This window comes from Tachypleus tridentatus, chromosome 13 (genome assembly GCF_004210375.1).
Source record: "Tachypleus tridentatus isolate NWPU-2018 chromosome 13, ASM421037v1, whole genome shotgun sequence".
Taxonomy (NCBI): domain Eukaryota; kingdom Metazoa; phylum Arthropoda; class Merostomata; order Xiphosura; family Limulidae; genus Tachypleus; species Tachypleus tridentatus.
The window spans coordinates 94,254,362-94,275,525 of NC_134837.1; the positions used below are offsets into that span (position 1 = coordinate 94,254,362).

Genomic DNA, 21,164 nt, shown 5'->3' on the forward strand with positions numbered 1-21,164 from the left:
ATTTACTAAATTTTAACTCCAACTAAACAATAATAAATAATCTAATTGTATAAAAAATACAAATGTACTCACTCTGTCTCCTTTTGGGCCCCGTATTCCTAGAGCTCCTGGTTCTCCTTTATCTCCTTTGTCACCTGGCAACCCTTCCTTTCCTACAAAACCCCTAGGGCCTTGAACCCCTCTTAGCCCTGGTAAACCTGGTGAGCCCTGTTATACAATATGGAGAATTAATATCAATTGAATGAAATTTAGGTAATGTTTTCTCTTTTAAGAATAAGATATATTTTTTGCCATGATTCACTACACATTAGAAGAGTTGTCAACAATGTTATAAAAGGTACTTATTATGCTCATCATTCTAAACATTTTGTTAAATATTCACTAACTTCCTTTATCTATATAATTTTTTCTTTCACATCAGTATTTTATATATTTTTTCTACTAATTTCTACAAAAACTTACAGTGGCAAATAGGCTTGCATCATTAACTCTAATTTATATAAATCTAATGAAGTTTGAGAAGAAAAACAATTATTAATTCCTCAACATTGCACATCGAGTCTTACTCTGTGTCAACTAAAATTTTCTCCTTTTTTCTTTGTGAAAGCTTTCATATCCACAAATCTGTAATCCTTCTGTCATGTATAAGATAACAGAAGAAATGCCACTCTGACAGAGGCTGTTTATGCTAGTAATTAATAATCATAGTATTGATATGTCCTTGAAAAAACATTTAGAAAAAGTGAACTTTCTCTAAAAATGATTTTTTTTTCTTTTACTGGAAAGTATTGCAAGGAAAAACGTGTTTTGACTGTGTTCTCTAGCCACATGCAAGTCGTTGCATCAAAATGACTGAATATACAAAGCTAAAATTTTTCATTAATTTTAACGACAAATAATAATGTTTTTACACATTAAAAGTGGTAATGTTTACTGAAAATATATTTTAGTTTTTAAGAACTTCAGTTGCTCAGTGCTACATTTAAATATTACATCAATAAAGATATAATTAAACACTCCTAGTAAAAATCCTGTTACTGTTGTGAGGAAAGTACCTTTATAGAAAATTATGTTCTATTATAAAGAAATGGCTGTTACACATACCATAATTGTTTTTCTACTTGTCTAAAATGTAATGAAAAAGTGCAATTCTTATGCAGAGTTTATAGGTTGGAGCAGAAGTTGGAGATTATCCTAATCAAAGTAGAGACAAACAGATAAAGAGAAGTGTAGACTGTGTGAAATGGCAGTAGAATTTTAGGAGGAACTTGAGCTTTTACGTATAATGAATATATCAGATAAAAATGACTTTTAGGAAGTTAGAAAGGGTAATAATAGAGTGAAAAGTAAAAATTTAGTTATAATGAGCCTATTCTATTGAGCAATAAATTTCAGTCTTTGGCTTCTGCAGAAGAGGAACTATTGGGGGGTAAAAAAGCAAAAGGATCAGAAAAGGATGTTGATTAGTTTGTACTCTAAAGATGGCTGGTATGGGTACTCATACCACCTGTCTTTAGAATACATTTTTACTTCAAGTGTTGTTGTTTTTTGCTATTATCATGACAAAGCATGTGGGTACACTAGTCTGTGGGATAAACAGGAAAAGAATCAGATTATGCTAACTATTGGCTCAGATGGAGAACATAAGTGACAGAGCAGGAAATATAATAAAGGGGGCTAACAGAGACGTAGTTTTTGAGGCAAATGTAGGGACTATTAGTGTGTGGGGGAAAGGTGGGTCTGAGGAGGAGCTAATTAATAAGTACAAGGGATTGATAATGGTATTTAAAGCAAAAAGCCATAACTTAATTTTATCAAGGATACAGCCAAGAATTAACTGTGCAGATAAAGTTATAAGTAGGTCACTAGGACTATATGCTGAGCTTAGGTTAGTATGTAAGGATAAACAGACCAGCTGGTTTGGACTTGTGGGATCAGTTCAGTAGAAAATATGTTTTCTATCAAGGACTGTTTAGATTTAAATAAGGTAGGGGCTGACTTATTTTCCAAGACTATTAAGTTAGCTGTAAGAAACGTTTTAAACTAAGACTAGGCAGTGGTGTGGACCAAGAAAAACTAAATGCTAAAAGAGTAAGAAGCAGAGAAACATTTAGCATAGGAAATTAGGATAGAAGTAGTTATAAGGACAGAATTAAGTGTTAGTGTTATATTGGTAGAAGTATAAGAAATAAATGGATACATTTAGAGCACTGGTAGGAACAGAGGGTTTTGATAAAATGGGAGTAACTGAAACATGGTTAAACTTAGATGATTTTGTTGTCAGAAGTTTCTTTGAATTACAAGGTTACAGGCTATTTAATTTCATACAGATAGAATACTAACTACTAAGGAGAGTGGGAGTGATTCTGTATGTAAAATATGAGTTACATTCTGTTGAAACTGGGAATATCAAACATAAAAGTAAGGAGATTTAATCCATTTTGGTTTCTATTGGTAGATATAAAGAGGGAAGATTTTTAGTGGGAATTTGTCACAGACTATCAAATGACACTGATGAAAGTAGTGAAACTCTACAATTAAATTGACATTTCACCTGTTAATGAAATCATAATTATGGGTGATTTAATGTTATACATATAGACTGCAAAATGCTAGTCAAACCATGAAAGATTTTTATAAACTGTTCAGGATGACTTTCTTCACCAGCTAGTCAAGAAACCTACTAGAAACAATACTATATTTTAGATTTACTGTTAACTTTAAATAAAGAAATGATCAAGAAGGTGGAAATCGAAAAACACCTAAGTGCAAGTGATCCTTGTTCTATTAGGTTCGATATTTTGCTGCATGTGGAGATAAGGAATAATGATATTTCAAAAATGCAAATTTTGAAGGGATGCAACAAGAATTATCTGTTGTGAATTGGGTAGCTGGGCAATTTAGAGACACTGATCAGACATAAAAAAATTTTAAACACTTAAGATAAACATGTTCTTTATAGAAAGAATATGATAGCTACAAGTAAAAACCAGGCTGACTCACAAAGGGTTTCCAAGTTAAAGAAAAGAATCATAAATTTAAGAAATTTAAATTGATTGATAGGAAAAGAAATTTAGAAGATTAGGAAAGTTGATGAAACAGGAAATTAGGACATCAAGAAGAATGTACGAAAAAAAATATTGGCTGAGAATGTAAAAATTAACAGTAAGGATTTATTCAATTACATTAAAGGTAAAGAAAATGTTAAAACTGGGGTAAGACTCTTGACGAACAACGAAGAAAGGCTAGTATGTGACGATTATGAGATAGCTATGTTACTAAGTGTTGCTTTTTCTTCAGTTTTTACTAATGAAGATTTACGCATTATTCCACATCTTGAATAGTTGGTAAATGGAAATAAGATCAAACAAGATGGTTACATTAATTCTGAGCTGGTTAAGAAAAAATTGGGAAGTTTAAAAAATAAGGCTCTTTGGCAAGATAGAATTTCCTCAAGTGTTTTGAAGAAGGTTAAACATGAAATATGCGAGTCACTTGCTATTTTATTTTGTCAGTCCTTGAACATAGGGCAAGTACCAGAGGACTGGAAGTTAGCTAATGAAGATCCTCTTTTCAAGGGAAGTGATAAAAACAATAGTAATTTTTGACCCATTAGTCTCATACCACTTTTGGGAAGTCTTGCAAATTCTGTTTAAAATGTTTTGCAAAGTCACTGAACAAATATTAGAATTTTATTGGATAGTCAACACAGTTTCGCTAAGGGAACATCTTGCCTTAAAAAATCTTTTGACATTCTTTGAAAATGTTACTGCTTGTGTAGATATGGGTAAAGATGTAGATTTGGTGTACCTAGATATACAGATAACATTTGAAAATGTGCCACATAAAAATAAATGAAAGACTTGTAAAATCAATTATCTCTAAAAGTGTGGGGAACAAATAAGCAAATTGGATAGAAGATTGACTGGATTGAAGAATGTAAAGAGTTCTTACAAAAGGAGTACAGTCAAACTAGATTAATGTTGCAAGTGGTGTACCTCGGTAATCAGTCTTAAGAATTTTATTCTTTTTGATTTACATCAACGATACAGATGAAAGAATAGTCAATAAATTACTTCAATTTATGGATGCTATTAACATCTTGAGTGTTGCTAGCTACAAAAAGATGCTACTGACTTATAAAAGAGCTAAGATCATTTAGTGAGTTGGACAAATATATGGCAGGTGGGTTTCAGTTATTACAAATGCAAGATAATGCATGTGGAGTATCATAATTTGAATTAGAGGTATAATTTGGATTGGAATAATCTTAAATGTTATATAAAAAGGAAAGGGATCTTGGTGTAATAGTTGATCAATCTCTAAAGACATCCAAGTAATGTGACATTGCTAGTGGTAGGGCAAATATAATTTTAGGTTATATCTACAAAATAATTGAATACAAGTCTAAAGAGGATATAATTTCATTGTACATGTTATTTGTCAGGCCACATTTAGAATACTGCATTTAGTCTTGGGCTCCTTACCTTAGGAAAGATATTGAATTGTTGTAAAGGTTTCAGAGAAGGGTTACTAGAATTGTGCCTGGGATGGAAGGATTTGGAGGGGAACTGATTGAAGTGTTCAAGACTATAAAGGGAATTGTTAATGTTGATGCATCATATGATTTTCATATTTGACAGTGAGGACAGTAAGACTAGGGAACATGAAAATAAAAATGTTAGCAGGGTAGGAGACACACTTCAGTTAAGACAGTTTAATTTTTCTAAAAGGATGGTTGACCTTTTGGAATGGGTTGCCTTTAGATGTTGTGGAGGTAATAAATTTATGCAAGTTTAAGAAAATACTTGATGGTATATGAATGATAATTGGTAGCTTTATGATTTTCAATCTTGTATTATATTAATTTAGTTTAGAGGATAGAACAGCTGAGTTGAGCCAATACATCCCATGTTGTTCCAAAACATTATGTTAAATACTGATATGCGCACAATGTCCGTTACCTTTAGATAATTTACCCATGTTCAACTGTTTATAAGAAGATCAAAGAAAGTTAATAACAAATACCATGGGACAAAAACTTATGTAAAATTCAAAATAGTCCATGTTTAACTAGTTCTATTTCTTTAACATCTCTTCTATTCATTTAGAAAAAACTTCAGATTCAGTTATAAAAATAATTAAATATGTTTAGATGAAGCAACAAAAAATCAAAGCAAGTGCTAAATTCAGACTTTGAGTCAACTTACAAATAACTTTTCTGATATGAAACCAACAAATTTATTTTATTCATTTACAAAATAAACAATCTTGACTGATACAATGCTGACGTTCTTTTGCGTTTTTTTGCTCATGTAACCATATTAAAACAAGCTCAAAAAAGCAGTAGGTAAAAACTTTCATATTTCTTTCCTTAGTAATTTCCATTATGAATCCTAAGTTTTATTTAATCACTAATGCTCACTCTGTCATCCATCCACTCAGATTCTGGTTTGTACTGACTTACATAATACTGATAAAGAATTACACTTTAATAACTTAATCCAGTAAAACTTAGTTAAACTTAAAAGAATACACCACGAATCAAACATTCGAGGCCAGCACGTTTTTCCCTGGCATGAGCAAACTCTAACTACACAATTCACTTGCTTCTATCCCCTCCATCTGTTTACCCATTACTCAGAACCTACCGCCACGTTCAAATACATACCGCGCCGACCCTGCAATCATTAAATTTAAATCGTTGTTTTTGATATATATTTTTTCCTAACCTGCAGTATTCCACCCAACTAAAATGAACAATTGTTTTTGTTTGTCATTATGTGACTTCTGAACGGCTAATCTAGAGATGGAGAAGAAAGATATGTCTATTAAAAAGCAACAGAAAAAAAATGTAACAATTCTTTCGAGGGCAAAACGTTTAAAAATTCATTATCTTATCACTGGTTCGGTCGGTGCTAGCAAAATAAGTAGAAATTACAAGGCCTGTGATAAATAGTTCTCGAGAACCTACGGTCTGTTGCCTGTGGATTATCGATAAAAGTCATATTAGGATTAGGATTCTTCATATCCGATTCTGGAAATTCGTGATGTTTTAGCAGCAAGGAAAATTTAACATCAAGCAGAAAACTGCACTCTGAAGTAATCTCGATCATTAAGTTTCCAAATTATATATATAAAGGTTTAGTGTTTAAGCACTATCTGAACCACTGATTATTCGTTAAATGGCTCAAGCTTCTTTTATTTCAATATAAAATTATTAATTACGTTTCCAGGATGTTAAATAGTCATACTATATGACGTGTCCACGACGGGTAATCGAACTCTTTATTTGAGCATAGGAAGGAGGTAGACCATACAAAAATAAAGACAATACGAAACTTAGTTATTACTAAAGCACATAAATCTCTCGCAGCACCTCATCAGAATAATGCTCAAATACGCAAATATTCAAAACATAACCAATACACTCTTGCATAATTCTCTAAATTACTTTAAAAAAAAACTGACAAAGAATAATTTATTATGTGACCTTGATCGCTGTTACATCGATGGAAATAGACCTAAGTATCTGTCTCTCGTTAATATCTATTTTAAGAATAAAAATACTATATTAGGCCACATATTACAACACTTTAAAACCCATGCTAGTTTAACGTTGATATTTTAGCACCTAAGAATAGGGTTTGACTTTCTGATCAAGTCAAGAACTGATACATACATGGACATTCGCTCTGAAAAGGGTTGAAGCAAGTGCTATTTCTTCTGACCTGCATGTAGGTTCACCACCATCATATTACGGCAGATAAGTTAATAGTTCTGACATGAAGAAGAGGTCTCAGTGAACCTGACCCTCCCAGGTCTATAAAATCTATTCTATTAGGTCAAAAACCCGACAAGGCGAAAGTGAATACGATAGACTTACCGCTGTCTTGTTCAATAGTTTGGATTACATACAACTGATGTTTTGATATGGTACATGTTCAAAGATACTCAGTATAAAGTAATCAGTTCACAAACACAGAATTAAAGGTCTAGTTCTAACTAGAAAATTGTGTGTTGTTTGTTTCAATAATAAGAGAGTAAAATTATCTGATTTTGATATATTTTTATTTTGTAAAAACTAAACTTAATTCCTTGTCCCCGCTGACACAGCGGTAACTCTACGATTTATAATACCTAAATTCAGGCTTTCTATTCCCTTTGGTGGGCTCATCAAATAGCCTTCTGTGGCTTCACTATAAGAAAACGCTAACTTAATTCCTTATTTATTTATTTTTGAATTTATGATAAAAATTGCAAAGACTGAACAATTTTCTATTAATGTTTCCAGAACTTTAAATTAGTCATTTTATTTCATGTTTTTGTAGTTGTTTTACAGTTACTTTAGGGAACGTGTAAATTGTATATGATATCAAGATATTCATATAACTGACACTAAATTAATAAATTAAAATTTTTAGCCTGAAGAGGGTCTTATACGACACATGAGCTCAGCAGCCAGATCAGAGAACCCTAGAGTTCGGCTATAGTTATGTCTACCTTTTAACTACTAACTATGAAAAAGAAAACTAGTCAGCAGCATCTGCCGCCATAGTAACAAGGCTGGCCATCACTTTACAATGCACCTGTAGCTGAAAAATTAATCGAATTAACTTTGAACCCTTGATCCACAACCTGACAAGCTAATCATTTTGCCATTCACTCCTAACTAGATAAAGAACAAATATTCTTAAGTTGTAATTTTAATTGTATTTTAATATAACAGTTTATACCAAATACATTTTTAGATCAAGAAAACTCTCTACGCTTGCTGGTTGCTGAACTACACTCCTTTTTACATGATAAAACACATTAATCATGTGAATCATTAGATGGTTGTCTGGACCATATAAAATGTAAAGGTGACGGATAGATAGCTAAAACTTCTTCTGATTTTCAAAGGCGTATGATAGTAGCTATATCCATGTAACAGAAGCACTGTTAACAAGTCACCTTTTTTGAACTATCTATTTTCATACGAATTTATATCTGTCATCAAAATTTATTAACAGAGGTAAATCAAAAAAGAATACGACTACTATTAGGGAACCCTTCTGACTGCCAAGTGTTAATGACTGGTCGAAAGAGAAAAAAAATAGACATGTTTATGAAGTTGGACAGGCTTATGAAGTATAACAGATGTTAGTCACATTTTATTCCAGTTAATCAACTTTTTCAACAATGCATTCAGTCATACAATGTCAAAGGCGTTTTTTGTAATATTAGTTGGTCACACTCTATTTCTCCGAATTGCGTAGATTCTGGCACTATTTGTGGTATATCAAAGCCTGCCAAGAAGGCAATTCTCAGGACCAGATCAAACATGACGTTATGTGTGTGACACGACATCATTATGACAACAAGCTAGAGAGCATTCCAGTTGGAAGGGCTGGAAGACTCCCGTGATAGAAGACATGAAAGTACATTCGTACTTCATCAACGCCTGTAAAAAATAAGTTAAAAATTAGTCCAAATATATGCTTCGAAATTATTACGTAAACGGACTGAATATACTAATTATCTGTGGAGAAGAGGATGGCTTTTCCTTAAAAGTAGAATAGGTCATCGTATGTTTAAACCTTTTATCTAAAAGCACAAATCTGTAGCATGTTTACTTAGTTACATGTAATGGATTCAGTAGCTATATGTAGTATGTTCCCAGGAAAGGAAATTGTATATATTTTTGTATTACTAGTGTTATGCGGGACAGTTTTGGATTCCATTGGTTTCTCATGATTTTTGACGAGCTTTTACGTTAGTAATATTATAAACACAGTTTTTGTGGATTTTATCAAAAACTACACGGCCACTTTCATAAAACTTAAAAAAAACTAATTATTTAGTCAGTATATTTTATGAGAAATCATCTGAAAATATTAAAACTCTTTCGCTCACCATATTTAAAAGCAAGTTCTGTTTACTTACCCTGTTACCCTTTTCCCCGACACAGTAACATCCTTTACAGTCTCTCCCTCGGCAAATTACACTTTGATTTCTTTTCCAGTCAGTTATTCCAATGTCGCCTCTTCTGTTCTGTATGAAGAACAAATATATGTTTATGATCAAACAGATTTACAATTCCAACTGTATAACTAACTCTTAAAATTAATATATAAATAATTACTTGTCACTATATATGTATTTTGTAAAATGATTAAAATTCATGTAAACTTTCGATAGATGTGTCGTAGTATCTCATTGGTCTAAAAGGTTAGATTATCCTTCACTTGCGGGCCTGGCATGGCGTAAGGCGTGCGACTCGTAATCCGAGGGTCGCGTGTTCGCGCCCGAGTCGCGCCAAACATGCTCGCCCTCCCAGCCGTGGAGGCGTTATAATGTGACGGTCAATTCCACTATTCGTGGGTAAAAGAGTAGCCCAAGAGTTGGCGGTGGGTGGTGATGACCAGCTGCCTTCCCTCTAGTCTTACACTGCTAAATTAGGGACGGCTAGCACAGATAGCCCTCGAGTAGCTTTGTGCGAAATTCCAAAACAAACAAACCTCCACTTGCGTTATTTCATGTTTGGATTTTTCCACTTTGCAGTCGTGAAACATTAAATGAAATTTACGGATTGTTTCTGTAACGTTCGTTACTGGATGTAAGCTGTTTATTATATGCGGAGCACCTATCTTTATTTATAAATAGATAGTTTAGAATATTGTTATCATTATTCCATAATTTGTTTCATATTTAGTCCTCAGTGAAAATTAATTACAAAACTCTAGTGTCTCCTGGTGGGACTGCGGTAAGTCTACGGATTTACAAAGTTAAAATACGGGATTCTATTATTTGCGTAGGCGTAGTAGAGAGTCTAATATGGCATTGCTTAAACAACAATCTATTAGCGATGCTGGTTGTAACCAAAACAATGAAAAGCACAAGTTAAAACATATTCAAGTCACTGTCAAATGTTATTGTTCTTTTTGAAACCATATTGTTGTTAGGATAGCATATGTACAAAATTTGATTAAACAAAACTATATGATAGAAGCTTGAAACAAGGTTCTCGTCTTTATCTCTATATACGTATATATGTGCATGTATTAATTAGGAGCGTGATTTTTTTTGCTAAATTTCTCGCAAATTTATTAGAGGGCTATTTGCACTAGCCATTCTTAAATTAGAAGTCATAGACTAAAAGAATGACAAGTAGTCAAATCATCCACTCTTGGGATACTATTTTAATAAATGTAAAATGATAATTCCGACCACTGTTCATTTTCATTTCGATCCGCTTGACGACAGCAACGGTACTGTCAAGGATGTCAATATTGTTGTTTCCTATCTCTAGAACCGGGCTATAACTGGGCGTTGAGGAACACGTTCATTAATGTCCGTTGTTAAGCGTGAAACACGAAATATTTGTTAATTTTTTTTTTTCAAACTCTGACACCAAAATGATTTAGTGATTTAAGTTATAATAAGTATGTACATATATATATCCAGCTAAAAAATAAAAATACATGTAGGAAAAATGAGAGATTATCACAAAGGTTATGATGACGGGGTGTCTGGGGATCACAAACATCAGTTATATTTATTCAATATAAATATTATAGTTAGTGTCAGAACCGTCGTGAAATAATTACGTGTTTTCAGTCATTGTTGACAGAATTTATCTCGTTTCGATTCAGGTACCTTTAGATTTTAACTGAAAATCTCGGAATAAAATTTAAAACCGTTCACAAACAAGGTTGATCTTATTGTTTTTAATAGTTTGACGAGATGGGGACAAGAAAAAAAAGAGTTCTAATGTGAGTAACATACTACTGCTGGAGTACTATCAATAAATTCATCTCTTCCTGGCAGACAGTCCATAGTGAAAAATTTATATGCTCCAGCTTTCTTTTAATTTACTTAAAATCCGATAACTTATTTGCATATGCTGTCACAGTGCTATAGTTTTAAAGTTAGCTTTTTTATGTGTGTTTTTCTTATAACAAAGCCACATTGGGTTATCTGCTAAGCCCCCCCCCCCCGAGGGGAATCGAACCCTTGACTTTAGCGTTGTAAATCCGTAGATTTATCGCTCTATTAGCGGTAGGCAGTTAGTTTTTGATGAAATTTGAATTATTAATACGTTGTACACCACACACGTTAGAGCAATTTCGCTTCTCACAATTAATTTTTCGCAATGCATATTCGACCCGGCATGGCTAGGTAGGTTAAAGAGTTCAACTCGTAATTCAAGAGTCGCGGGTTCGAATACCGGTCGCACCAAACATGCTTGCCCTTTCAGCCATGGGGGCATTATAATGTGACGGCCAATACCACTATTCGTTGGTAAAAGAGTAGTCCAAGAGTTTGCGGTGGGTGATGATGACCAGCTGTCTTCCAACTAGCCTTACACTGCTAAATTAAAGACGGCTAGCGCAGATAGCCCTCGAGTAGCTTTGCGCGAAATTCAAATAAAAAAAATTGTTAATAAACGCAATAGTGAAAAGGCCACTTTAAAGAAGTGTTGTTTTTTTCTGTAATAACTTGTTTAATAATTGGTCATGAATTTGATATGCTCTTTTACATCAGCGTAAAAATCATGCTTAAATCATGTCCTAACAGTAGTTTCACATTTACATTAATCTTCTGTGTTAACTACTAGGCATTAATATGAAATAGAAACATCGTGTGGGACAGCAGTAAGTCTACGGATTTACAACGATAAAATCAGCGGTTCGATTCCTTTTAGATGAGACAGCAGATTGTCCGATTTGGCTTTGCTATAAAAAAACACACACACTGCCACTAAATTTACTAGTTCAAAAACATTTAATGAATTAAGCCCGGTTTAATACACATAAATTATGCAGATATACTAAATAGGCCACTCTCTTCCTTTCCCTGACTAACTATTAGAGTTAATTTACGACTGATTTTAAAAAAATATTTTAATGCCAGACAAAAAAAAATGTGTATTTCAAACACTAACCGGTGGGTATGCGAAACATCACAAAATTACTGATCATTCTTTATCAAACAAACATTGATGTCCATATATGATTTTCAATTGAACTCTGTACAATTATTGTCTGGCCAGTTAGTGGGAATATATATTTATTACTACTAAATATTCATTAGGCGTTATATTTTTTTAACCAACATCTTCTTAGTACTGAAAATAATTAAAATGTTTAGTTCCATCTTCTATTATTTTAAATTGATATATGCGTTGCACAATAGAAATTATAGATGCCGTTCCACTTCAATTTTATGTTTCCAGATTTCCCCTTCTCTCCCGCCAAGTTTGAGAGCTTGTAAACAAGATGGGTTTCGATACCGGTAACAGGTAAAGTAAAGACAGCACACTGTGCAGTTTTGTTTTGAGCATAAAGTAAACAATACCTGCTGATTTGCATATTCAAAAATTGGTTCAGTATATTGTATTACATTTTCTTGTTGTAAAATATACTATATATTTCCAAACTTTTCGCATTTTTCACAGGCCCTCATGGGCCAGTGTAGAACATTTTTGTTGAAAGTAAAAGTATAAAACTACGCAATCTGATTTTTATTAATTGAATTTGAAATTTTCTGGACATATAATTGGCTAAAAATAAGGCATTCCCCTCACTCTTCTAGTGCTAAAGCTGTGAAAAGTGATTAGAAGTAGTGAGGTGACTGAAATCCGTTAGTACATCGAGAGTTCAACGACCAGGCACAAGAACCATGTACGTCTCTTAAATGACATGCAGAAGTATTCAGGAAACATTTAGAGCCATCTTGGTAAATACTATGCAGCAAGCCAAGTACAATATTATGCCCGTAGCTACTTTCAAAATGTTCCTGTCTACTCAACCTACTGTTGATTATCGTGATGCTTTGACCTTTCCTACTGAATCTTAGATGAAATTGTTCGTATCTCAATTTAAGGCTAAACATAAAAATATGATAGATGAAACATAAAAGATTGGCAGTGGTTTAATTCATGATGCTGAGAATGTGGCTTTATTGATACATACTGAATTTATTCCCAGCAGATAGACTTCAATACTAGCTAGTATGGATACTTGAGAATGCTGTATTTCACTTAAAAGTTTATTAATTAACAAAAGAAAACTGACTCGGAAAGATACGTCCAAAGCCACGCTCATTGTGAGTTTCCGGATTGAACATATTTCTAATATTCAACAAAGTGTAATGTAAGAGACATTCCTTGGCTCCTGAGGGACGTGTTAACCACTTGTAAACAACACCACAATATCTGATTACTGATGTACACTAGATTATATTCTTGAATAACTGTCTTCAAGTAGTTTTGCACATAAGTAAAAAGACGAATATAACCTTTTATCTTCGGTTACTAAAAGTTTAATTGCTTAATATTTTCTAATTGGTATTTTCGCCAATCTGCTAAGATGAAGACTGCTGGATATGGATTACTTCAATATAGTAGCGAAGTTAACAATGATACACATTTCATTTATGAAGACGTATATGAAACATTAACGTTATTAATACTTGCAACCTTTATATAGATATGAAAACCAATCCAGATTTAAATGATAAATTATCAGTGGTATGTGATATTTTATCATCAATGACAGGTTTGACCCAATACCCTTGTGGCATTCGAAAATACTATGCAAAAACGCATCTGACTGGTGATGGATATTCATAGAGGATTACTACTTACTTCTTTTACCACGTGTAGGCGTAGCCACAAAAGAATGGTCATTCACTTAACAAATATGCTAAGGTATGAAGCAACCTGACAAATCTGCCATATTGGATGCAGATGTATTGTACTCTGTGGTCTTGGGTGCTTATCACAAAATAATCTAATCTGTAAAACTTACTAATTATATTGTTTAATCTCCCACGTTAAAGATTATGAATTTATCAGGCCGAAAATAGGTCATTTCTTGAAGCAAGATACTTTTGTCAAAAGATAGACTATGAACTGATATTGGTTGGCACTCCTCGACTACCATTATTGTAATAAAGTTCGTACTAAGTTTTTATAGGCCAGGACGGCTTCTGAAGTGTACTTTGAACCAAAGGAATGCATTCCTGCAGTGGAATGGTGTCAGGGCCGAAACATCAAATTGAGCATCGTAATTTTTCAAGATAAGCGGCATTGTAGAAAAAAAGAAAGAAATGTAATAAAATTTAAATGATCGTATACTTTATGTTGTGGAGGCCCGTGTTTCAACTTCAAGAATATATGTGGGTTTGAACCCCACCCCATTCATCCTTAGCCGATTAACAAAATTAAATACCTTGGGTAGATAAACTTGACTTACTGATAATTATTTTTATTCGATATTTAACAGTATGTAATTTTTGTTTTCCTGAATCATCTAAAGATTTATTGTCACCTCAACACAGCGTTTACTGAGTGGTTAACCTTTACAAGTGGTTAACTATAAACTGGCATGGACAAAATTTCCATAGGTGTTTTTAGTGATCAGGTGCTCAAATCAAAATTACCTAATCTTACAACATAATATTTGGATGGGAATGCTACGTAGTTTGACGTTTGTGAGTTTGTATTTAACGTTTAACTATTTATTTGCATCATAAGATAATTAAACAGAATGTTTCGTGTTTGTTTGAAATTAGGTACAGAGCTACACAATGAACTATATGTGCTTTGCCAACCACCGGTCCTGAAACTTCGTTTTTAACTATGGAAGTTCGCAGACATATCGCTGTGCCACCAGGAGGTTTCAGCAAAAGGAATGTCAAATATTGTAAAAATATAATTTATTTTATTATCTACAATCATTAAAAAACTGACCACTCAAGAAAAACGTCAAGATTGGGAATTTAAATCGAAAAATGATTTTACTGTTTCAATAGTTAGAAATATTATAGTATGTACAAAATATTCATTTAAATACTTTACGCTACTGTAAACTGACATTTCTTCAGACAGTAACCATACTACAGTTGTTGTTGTATTTAGTCTCTTAAAAGTCCAATAATGCATAAAAATTGTATTTTATTTTAGTTAACTGTTTTCATCCAGATAACAACATATACATATTTTGATAGTTCTGCCGAAACTCATACTGTATTTCAACAGCTTGGGAGTTATTCTAGTGGGTAGTAAAAAAGTTGTTTGAATTGCCTGTATACACAGTTGTAAAATTGGTTGCCATTATTTTGATTTCAATTAAAATAATATATTAAATATTGGTGCAGTTTAACACTTGTCAGTGTTACATAAAACCTTCCTTGAACGATTTTGAAATCTGTTATTCAAAGAATCTTCACATTTAATATCTATATACACTGCTGGCCAAAATATTAAGGCCAATGAACATAAAGAAAATATATGCATTTTGCGTTGTTAGACTCAACCACTTATTTGAGTAGAGCTTCAAAAGATGAAAATAAGAAAATGGGAAATAAAAATAAAAAACTTTTTTAGCATTTAGTATGAAAAATGTGAACACTATGAAATAAGCCTAAATACTAACTGGTCAAAGGTTTAAGACCATACTGAAACGAAGCGTTAATCGGTAAACACGTAAAGAATTTTGGTCATTTGTGTTCAAGCATTAGCGTTGTCAACATCTCCCACTGACATCTCCTGTGTTACATTGAGTAAAAGCATAGCAAAGGCTAAAAAGTTGACAGAGTTTGAACGTGGTAGAACTGTCGAGCTGCAAAAGCAAGGTCTCTCTCAACGTGCTATCGCTGGTGAGATTGAGCGTTGTAAAACTGCTGTTACAAATTTCTTAAACGACCTTGAGGGATACGGAACGAGAATTTCAAGGGGTCGACCAAATAAAATTTTGCCAACGTTGAGCAGGAGGATTTGGCGGGTTGTCCGGCAAGACACCAGCCGATCTTTGAACCAGATTAAGGCCATTACGGACGCAGAATGCAGCTCAAAAACAATAAGACGGCATTTACAAGAGAGAGGCTTTAAAAACCGTAAACGTCTTCAAAGGCCACGCCTCCTTCCACACCACTAAACAGCTCGGTTAAACTTTTCTGAGAAGCACCAAACATAGGACGTAGAAAAGTGGACAAAGGTTTTGTTCTCCGATGAGAAAAAAATTTAACCTGGATGGTCCAGATGACTTCAAACGTCACTGGCACGATAAGGATATCCCACCAGAAATATTTTCTACACGACACAGTGGAGGAGGTTCCATCATGATCTGGGGTACTTTCTCCTTCCATAGAACAATGGAGCTTCAGGTTATACAGGGGCGTCAAACAGCAGCTGGCATGTTGGAGAGAGCATCCTTATTGACTGAAGGCCCTCGCTTGTGTGGAAATGACTGGATCTTTCAGCAGGACAACGTTACAATCCATAATGCCGGCAGGACAAAGGACTTTCTCATGGCGAATAACGTGATTCTTTTGGACCATCCAGCGTGTTCGCCCGAACTGAACCTTACTGAAAATGTTTGGGGTTGGATGGCAAGTGAAGTCTATAGAAATGGACGTCAATTCCAAACAGTGCATGATTTTCGTGAAGCCATCTTCACCACTTGGAATAACATTCCAGCTAGTCTTCTGCAAACGCTTACATCGACCATGCCAAAGCAAATGTTTGAAGTTATTCGCAATGACAGCCGTGCAACTCACTACTGAGACCTCTTGTTTGGCATTTCCTACCGTTTAGAATTATTTTCGGTATGGTCATAAACTTTTTACCAGCTAGTATTTAGGCTAATTTCATAATGTTCACATTTTCCTTATTAAATGCTAAAAAAGATTTTTATTTTTATTTCCCTTTTGTTATTTTCATCTTTCGAAACTCTACTCAAGTAAGTGGTTGAGTCTAACAACGCAAAATGCATATTTTTTCTTTATGTTCATTGGTCTTAAGATTTTGACCAGCAGTGTATGTATATATATATATATAAGCGGCTTGCTATTGAATATTAATACTTTTTTTTAGAGAGCTTTTGAGCGAAAACATCTAATCATTTTAAATAGAGAAAATTTGTTAAAGCATCAACAGGGGGATTATTAGTCTCGAGGTTAAAATTCCACGTTAAAGAAATTATGTATTTCTAGTAATTTATCTATCTTTAGATGGCGTCAATAACTTCTCACACTTTACTTTGTTTTTAAAAGAATATATCGACAGCAAAGTAACCATATTGAGAAGCAATAATTTTCACGAAATTCCATCGAAAATGCATTTAAAAAGATGCAAGAACTAGGAATTCAATACATTAACAACACTTGTTAATAGAAAATCCTCACATTTTTTCACATGAACTACTATGTATTATATACATGATACAAATGGCATTATACTTTTTCTCAGCCGTATAGCTGATATATTCTGAGGGCTATTTGCATTTTATAAGAACATTGTGAACGTCTCTGGAACTATTTTTTTCGATTGTCGATCATACTGTCATAGCCATGATTACATATTATTGACTGACACCACAATTTTTATTCTATAAGGATCTTCTAAAACAAACAACGAGATTTATCTTAGACCATAAATTTTGACAAACATTAGACACACCTTCACTGTACGAAGTAATAAGATTCTAAAACCACGACAAGCTGTGAAAGCTTGTTTGTTTGTTTTGGAATTTCGCACAAAGCTACTCGAGGGTTATCTGTGCCAGCCGTCCCTAATTTAGCAGTGTAAGACTAGAGGGGAGGCATCTAGTCATCACCACCCACCGCCAACTCTTGGACTACTTTGTTACCAACGAAAAGTGGGATTGACCGTAACATTATAACGCCCCCACGGCTGGGAGGGCGAGCATGTTTGGCGCGACTCGGGCGCGAACCCGCGACCCTCAGATAGGCCTGGCATGGCCTAGCGCGTTAAGGCGTGCGCTTCGTAATCCGTGAAAGCTGTGAAACAGATGTTCGTTAAAGCTGCACAAGACCACTTGACAATTATGTATTGAATTAGGTTGATTGTGAGGTGTGGCTGGAAAGTACGAGATTTATCACTGTACTACTTGCACCAGCAGATATGTCAACTTTTATTGCAGTGACGTTCGTTTCAGAAAGTTCTCTTCCGAAACTCTAATTTCTAACAAGCGGGTGACAGCGCTACACCAGATTGGATGAGGAACGGCTTAGTATCTGTCTGCTTTGATGTGTTAATTTCTTTGATACCTCAGGAAATATTAAAATGTTAGTTTCTTCCAAATACGGCCTGGCATGGCCAAGCGCGTAAGGCGTGCGACTCGTAATCCGAGGGTCGCGGGTTCGCGCCCGCGTCGCGCTAAACATGCTCGCCCTCCCAGCCGTGGGGGTGTATAATGTTACGGTCAATCCCACTATGCGTTGGTAAAAGAGTAGCCCAAGAGTTGGCGGTGGGTGGTGATGACTAGCTGCCTTCCCTCTAATCTTACACTGCTAAATTAGGGACGGCTAGCACAGATAGCCCTTGTGTAGCTTTGTGCGAAATTCCAAAAAAACAAAACAAAAACAAACAATTCTTCCAAATACAATGTTGTTTGGCTCAACATCGCTCGAAAATCTCGCTATACGAATATACTTTAATGGAAAAAATTGTGAAACGTTTATTTAGCCAGGAGACAAACTGTGGCAGAATTGCACTGTTGAATTATTAGCAGTTTTTGTTTGTTTTGAATTTCGCGCAAAGCTACTATAGCTAGCCGTCCCTAATTTAGTAGTGTAAGACTAGAGGGAAGGCAGCTAATCATCACCACCCACCCCCAACTCTTGGGCTACTCTTTTAGCAACGAATAGTGGGATTGACCGTCCCATTATAACGCCCCCACGGCTGAAAGGGTGAGCATGTTTGGTGTGACAGGGATTCGAACCCGCGACCCTCGGATTACGAGTCGAACGCCGTAACACACTTGTCCATGCCGGGCCTTATTGGCAGTTTATCAAGAACAAAGCGCATAGATGCTGATCATTCCATCTGATACGTCGTGATGCATCTGTGGCGACAACTGTAATGTTAGTATACACAAATAGTTCTTATAAAGTGTGAATATCTTTCTCTACAAAACACACTTGTGAAGCAGAAAAATATACGTGTAATTTCTGAGAAAGTTGCTAAAGTTGAAACCAGTTAACTATCCTCCCCCTCTCGACAAACTTACTATGAATTAGGTAAAGTAAAAAAAAAACAAAAAAACTTTCAAGTACATCGCAAGGTAGCGCATTTAGTCACGGTGGATGATATTTATAATAAACGTTTTGAGTTAATATTTAAGTGTCAACACAAAAGTAAAATTCGGAAAAAATATCTAAGTAATTATGTCTGATTGGGCTTAAATAGAACACTACATAAAAATTAAAAACCACTACTTGTTAGATTTTATGAAAATACGACTATACACTGTGCATAAAATGGTGATGCAATAGCTTTAAATGAATTCCCCGAGCTCAGTAGTAAGTTTTAAGGCTTATAATGCTAAAATACAGGGTTGAGATACCCGCAGAAGGCAAAGTACGGATATCTTTTCGTGTAGTTTTGTGCATTTATGCAACAAATGAACAAAGAAATATAAGTAATAATAATTCACCATACTTTTAAAATATTCAAGAAACACCAGGAAAGCATGTAAGCGCATGGCAAGAAATTGTGTCTTCTTGAAACGAAAATCGTCAACATTGGTTAGCATTAAAGTAAAGAATATATTTAAAATAATACACAGAGAAAAACAGGTTAAGTATCCTATACGGTAAACAAAATGTAATAATTATCTGTATCGGTTGTTGTTCATGGATCTTAAAAGTTCAAGTGTGAGAATCAGCTGGATGAATGTGCTGTTTGAAAGTATATTTGCAAACGAGCATATAACTGGTACAATGAGGGGTAATCTGAGGTGGACTCATTTCGCATTTACGACGATCATAAATTAATTTGCTAAAGATTCAATAAAACTATTTTTAAAAATCCTTAGGTTTTTAGGAATACTTTTCCACTGACACTATTATTAATATAATTAATATTTAGAAACAAAACATTTTTTCGTTTATTTCTCAACGTATAATGAGATATAATTTAATGCGGTCTCATTTCGCATTTACGACGATAATAAATTAACCTGCTAAAGATTCTACAAAACTATTTTCGAAAATCCTTAGGTTTTAGGGATACTCTTCCAATGACACTATTATTAACATAATTCATATTTAGAAACAAAACATTGTTTTGTTTATTTTTCAACGTTTTATATAAGGATGACATTTCAATTTCTCAAGATCCCATATATCCAACTATAAATAATGCTTCATGAGACAACGACATTTTGTAATGCAAATGTGGAATAACCTTATTTGACAATTCTTGTTAACATTTTAATTTATAATAACTCAAAAACATGTCACAAAACAGTGTTAGCAATATGTAAGGAAAACATGTTAAAAAGAGGATGTTGACAGTATGAAGGGATAAATTCAGAAACATGTATTAGCATTGAAAATCTATGTGCATTTTTAAGTTTCACAAATTATGAAAAAAAATTACTCCGTTTAAAAACAGTTCCCAGAACTGTTAAACTTGAACTACAAGCACGTAATGCGCACACTGGGCAAATTCCAAAGAGACTGAGAACCCTTTAGGCTGTTACCACTGCATCCTATCACGAAAATAAAATATCTCAAAAACACAGTTTATTCAAAAGTCATTACTTAACATTTAGATTTTACTTTCGATTAATCAATTAAATGCAACAAGCGAATGTAGAAAAGCTTTGCAGTGAAAAAGAGATAAAATAACAACAATTTATTGATCCAAGTTGGAAAATGGGGACCTTAATGCAGTATCCTACAATCCTTAAATTACTTACGTCAACAGCTATTTCGTAATAACTTGTACGAATATCTATTTCATCCCATGAGATAGGCTTACTTGTCTCAGGGAGAAAGCGCAAACACAAGGTTGAAATTGGTATAACCTTTAACAGATAGCAGTTTTCGTATGTAACCTTTTCTAAAACAAAATTAGAATATGTTATCAATCTTCAGCATTAATTTTACTAGAATGTTATTAGCTTGTTGCATATCAGCAACATAAAATTTTAGAAAAATTGTTTGAATATACCTTAGTATATAGATATTTTAGATGAAATAAGGTTGAGTGAAAGTACTCGTTATACACTCAGAAACGCTCTCCTTTTTGCTGTTTACTTTCATTAACTACGTCATCATTCTTAGCTCATTCTTCACTCTTCATTTATTTTCCTTTTTCCAATCGGTACAAGATTTTTTTTTCAATTAGTATCAAGTGTTTTTAT

General features: G+C 33.9%; 1 protein-coding gene across 1 annotated transcript in view; it reads right to left on the reverse strand.

The window, feature by feature from the left end:
• Positions 1-21,164, reverse strand: part of LOC143241100 (uncharacterized) — a 168,162-nt gene that overhangs the window by 115,128 nt on the left and 31,870 nt on the right. The window contains exons 3-4 of the mRNA XM_076484645.1: positions 8,929-9,036; positions 73-207 (exon numbers count right to left, since the gene is read on the reverse strand). Of these exons, the coding sequence (XP_076340760.1) occupies positions 73-207; positions 8,929-9,036 (243 nt within the window). The remainder of the gene's footprint in view (positions 1-72; positions 208-8,928; positions 9,037-21,164) is intronic.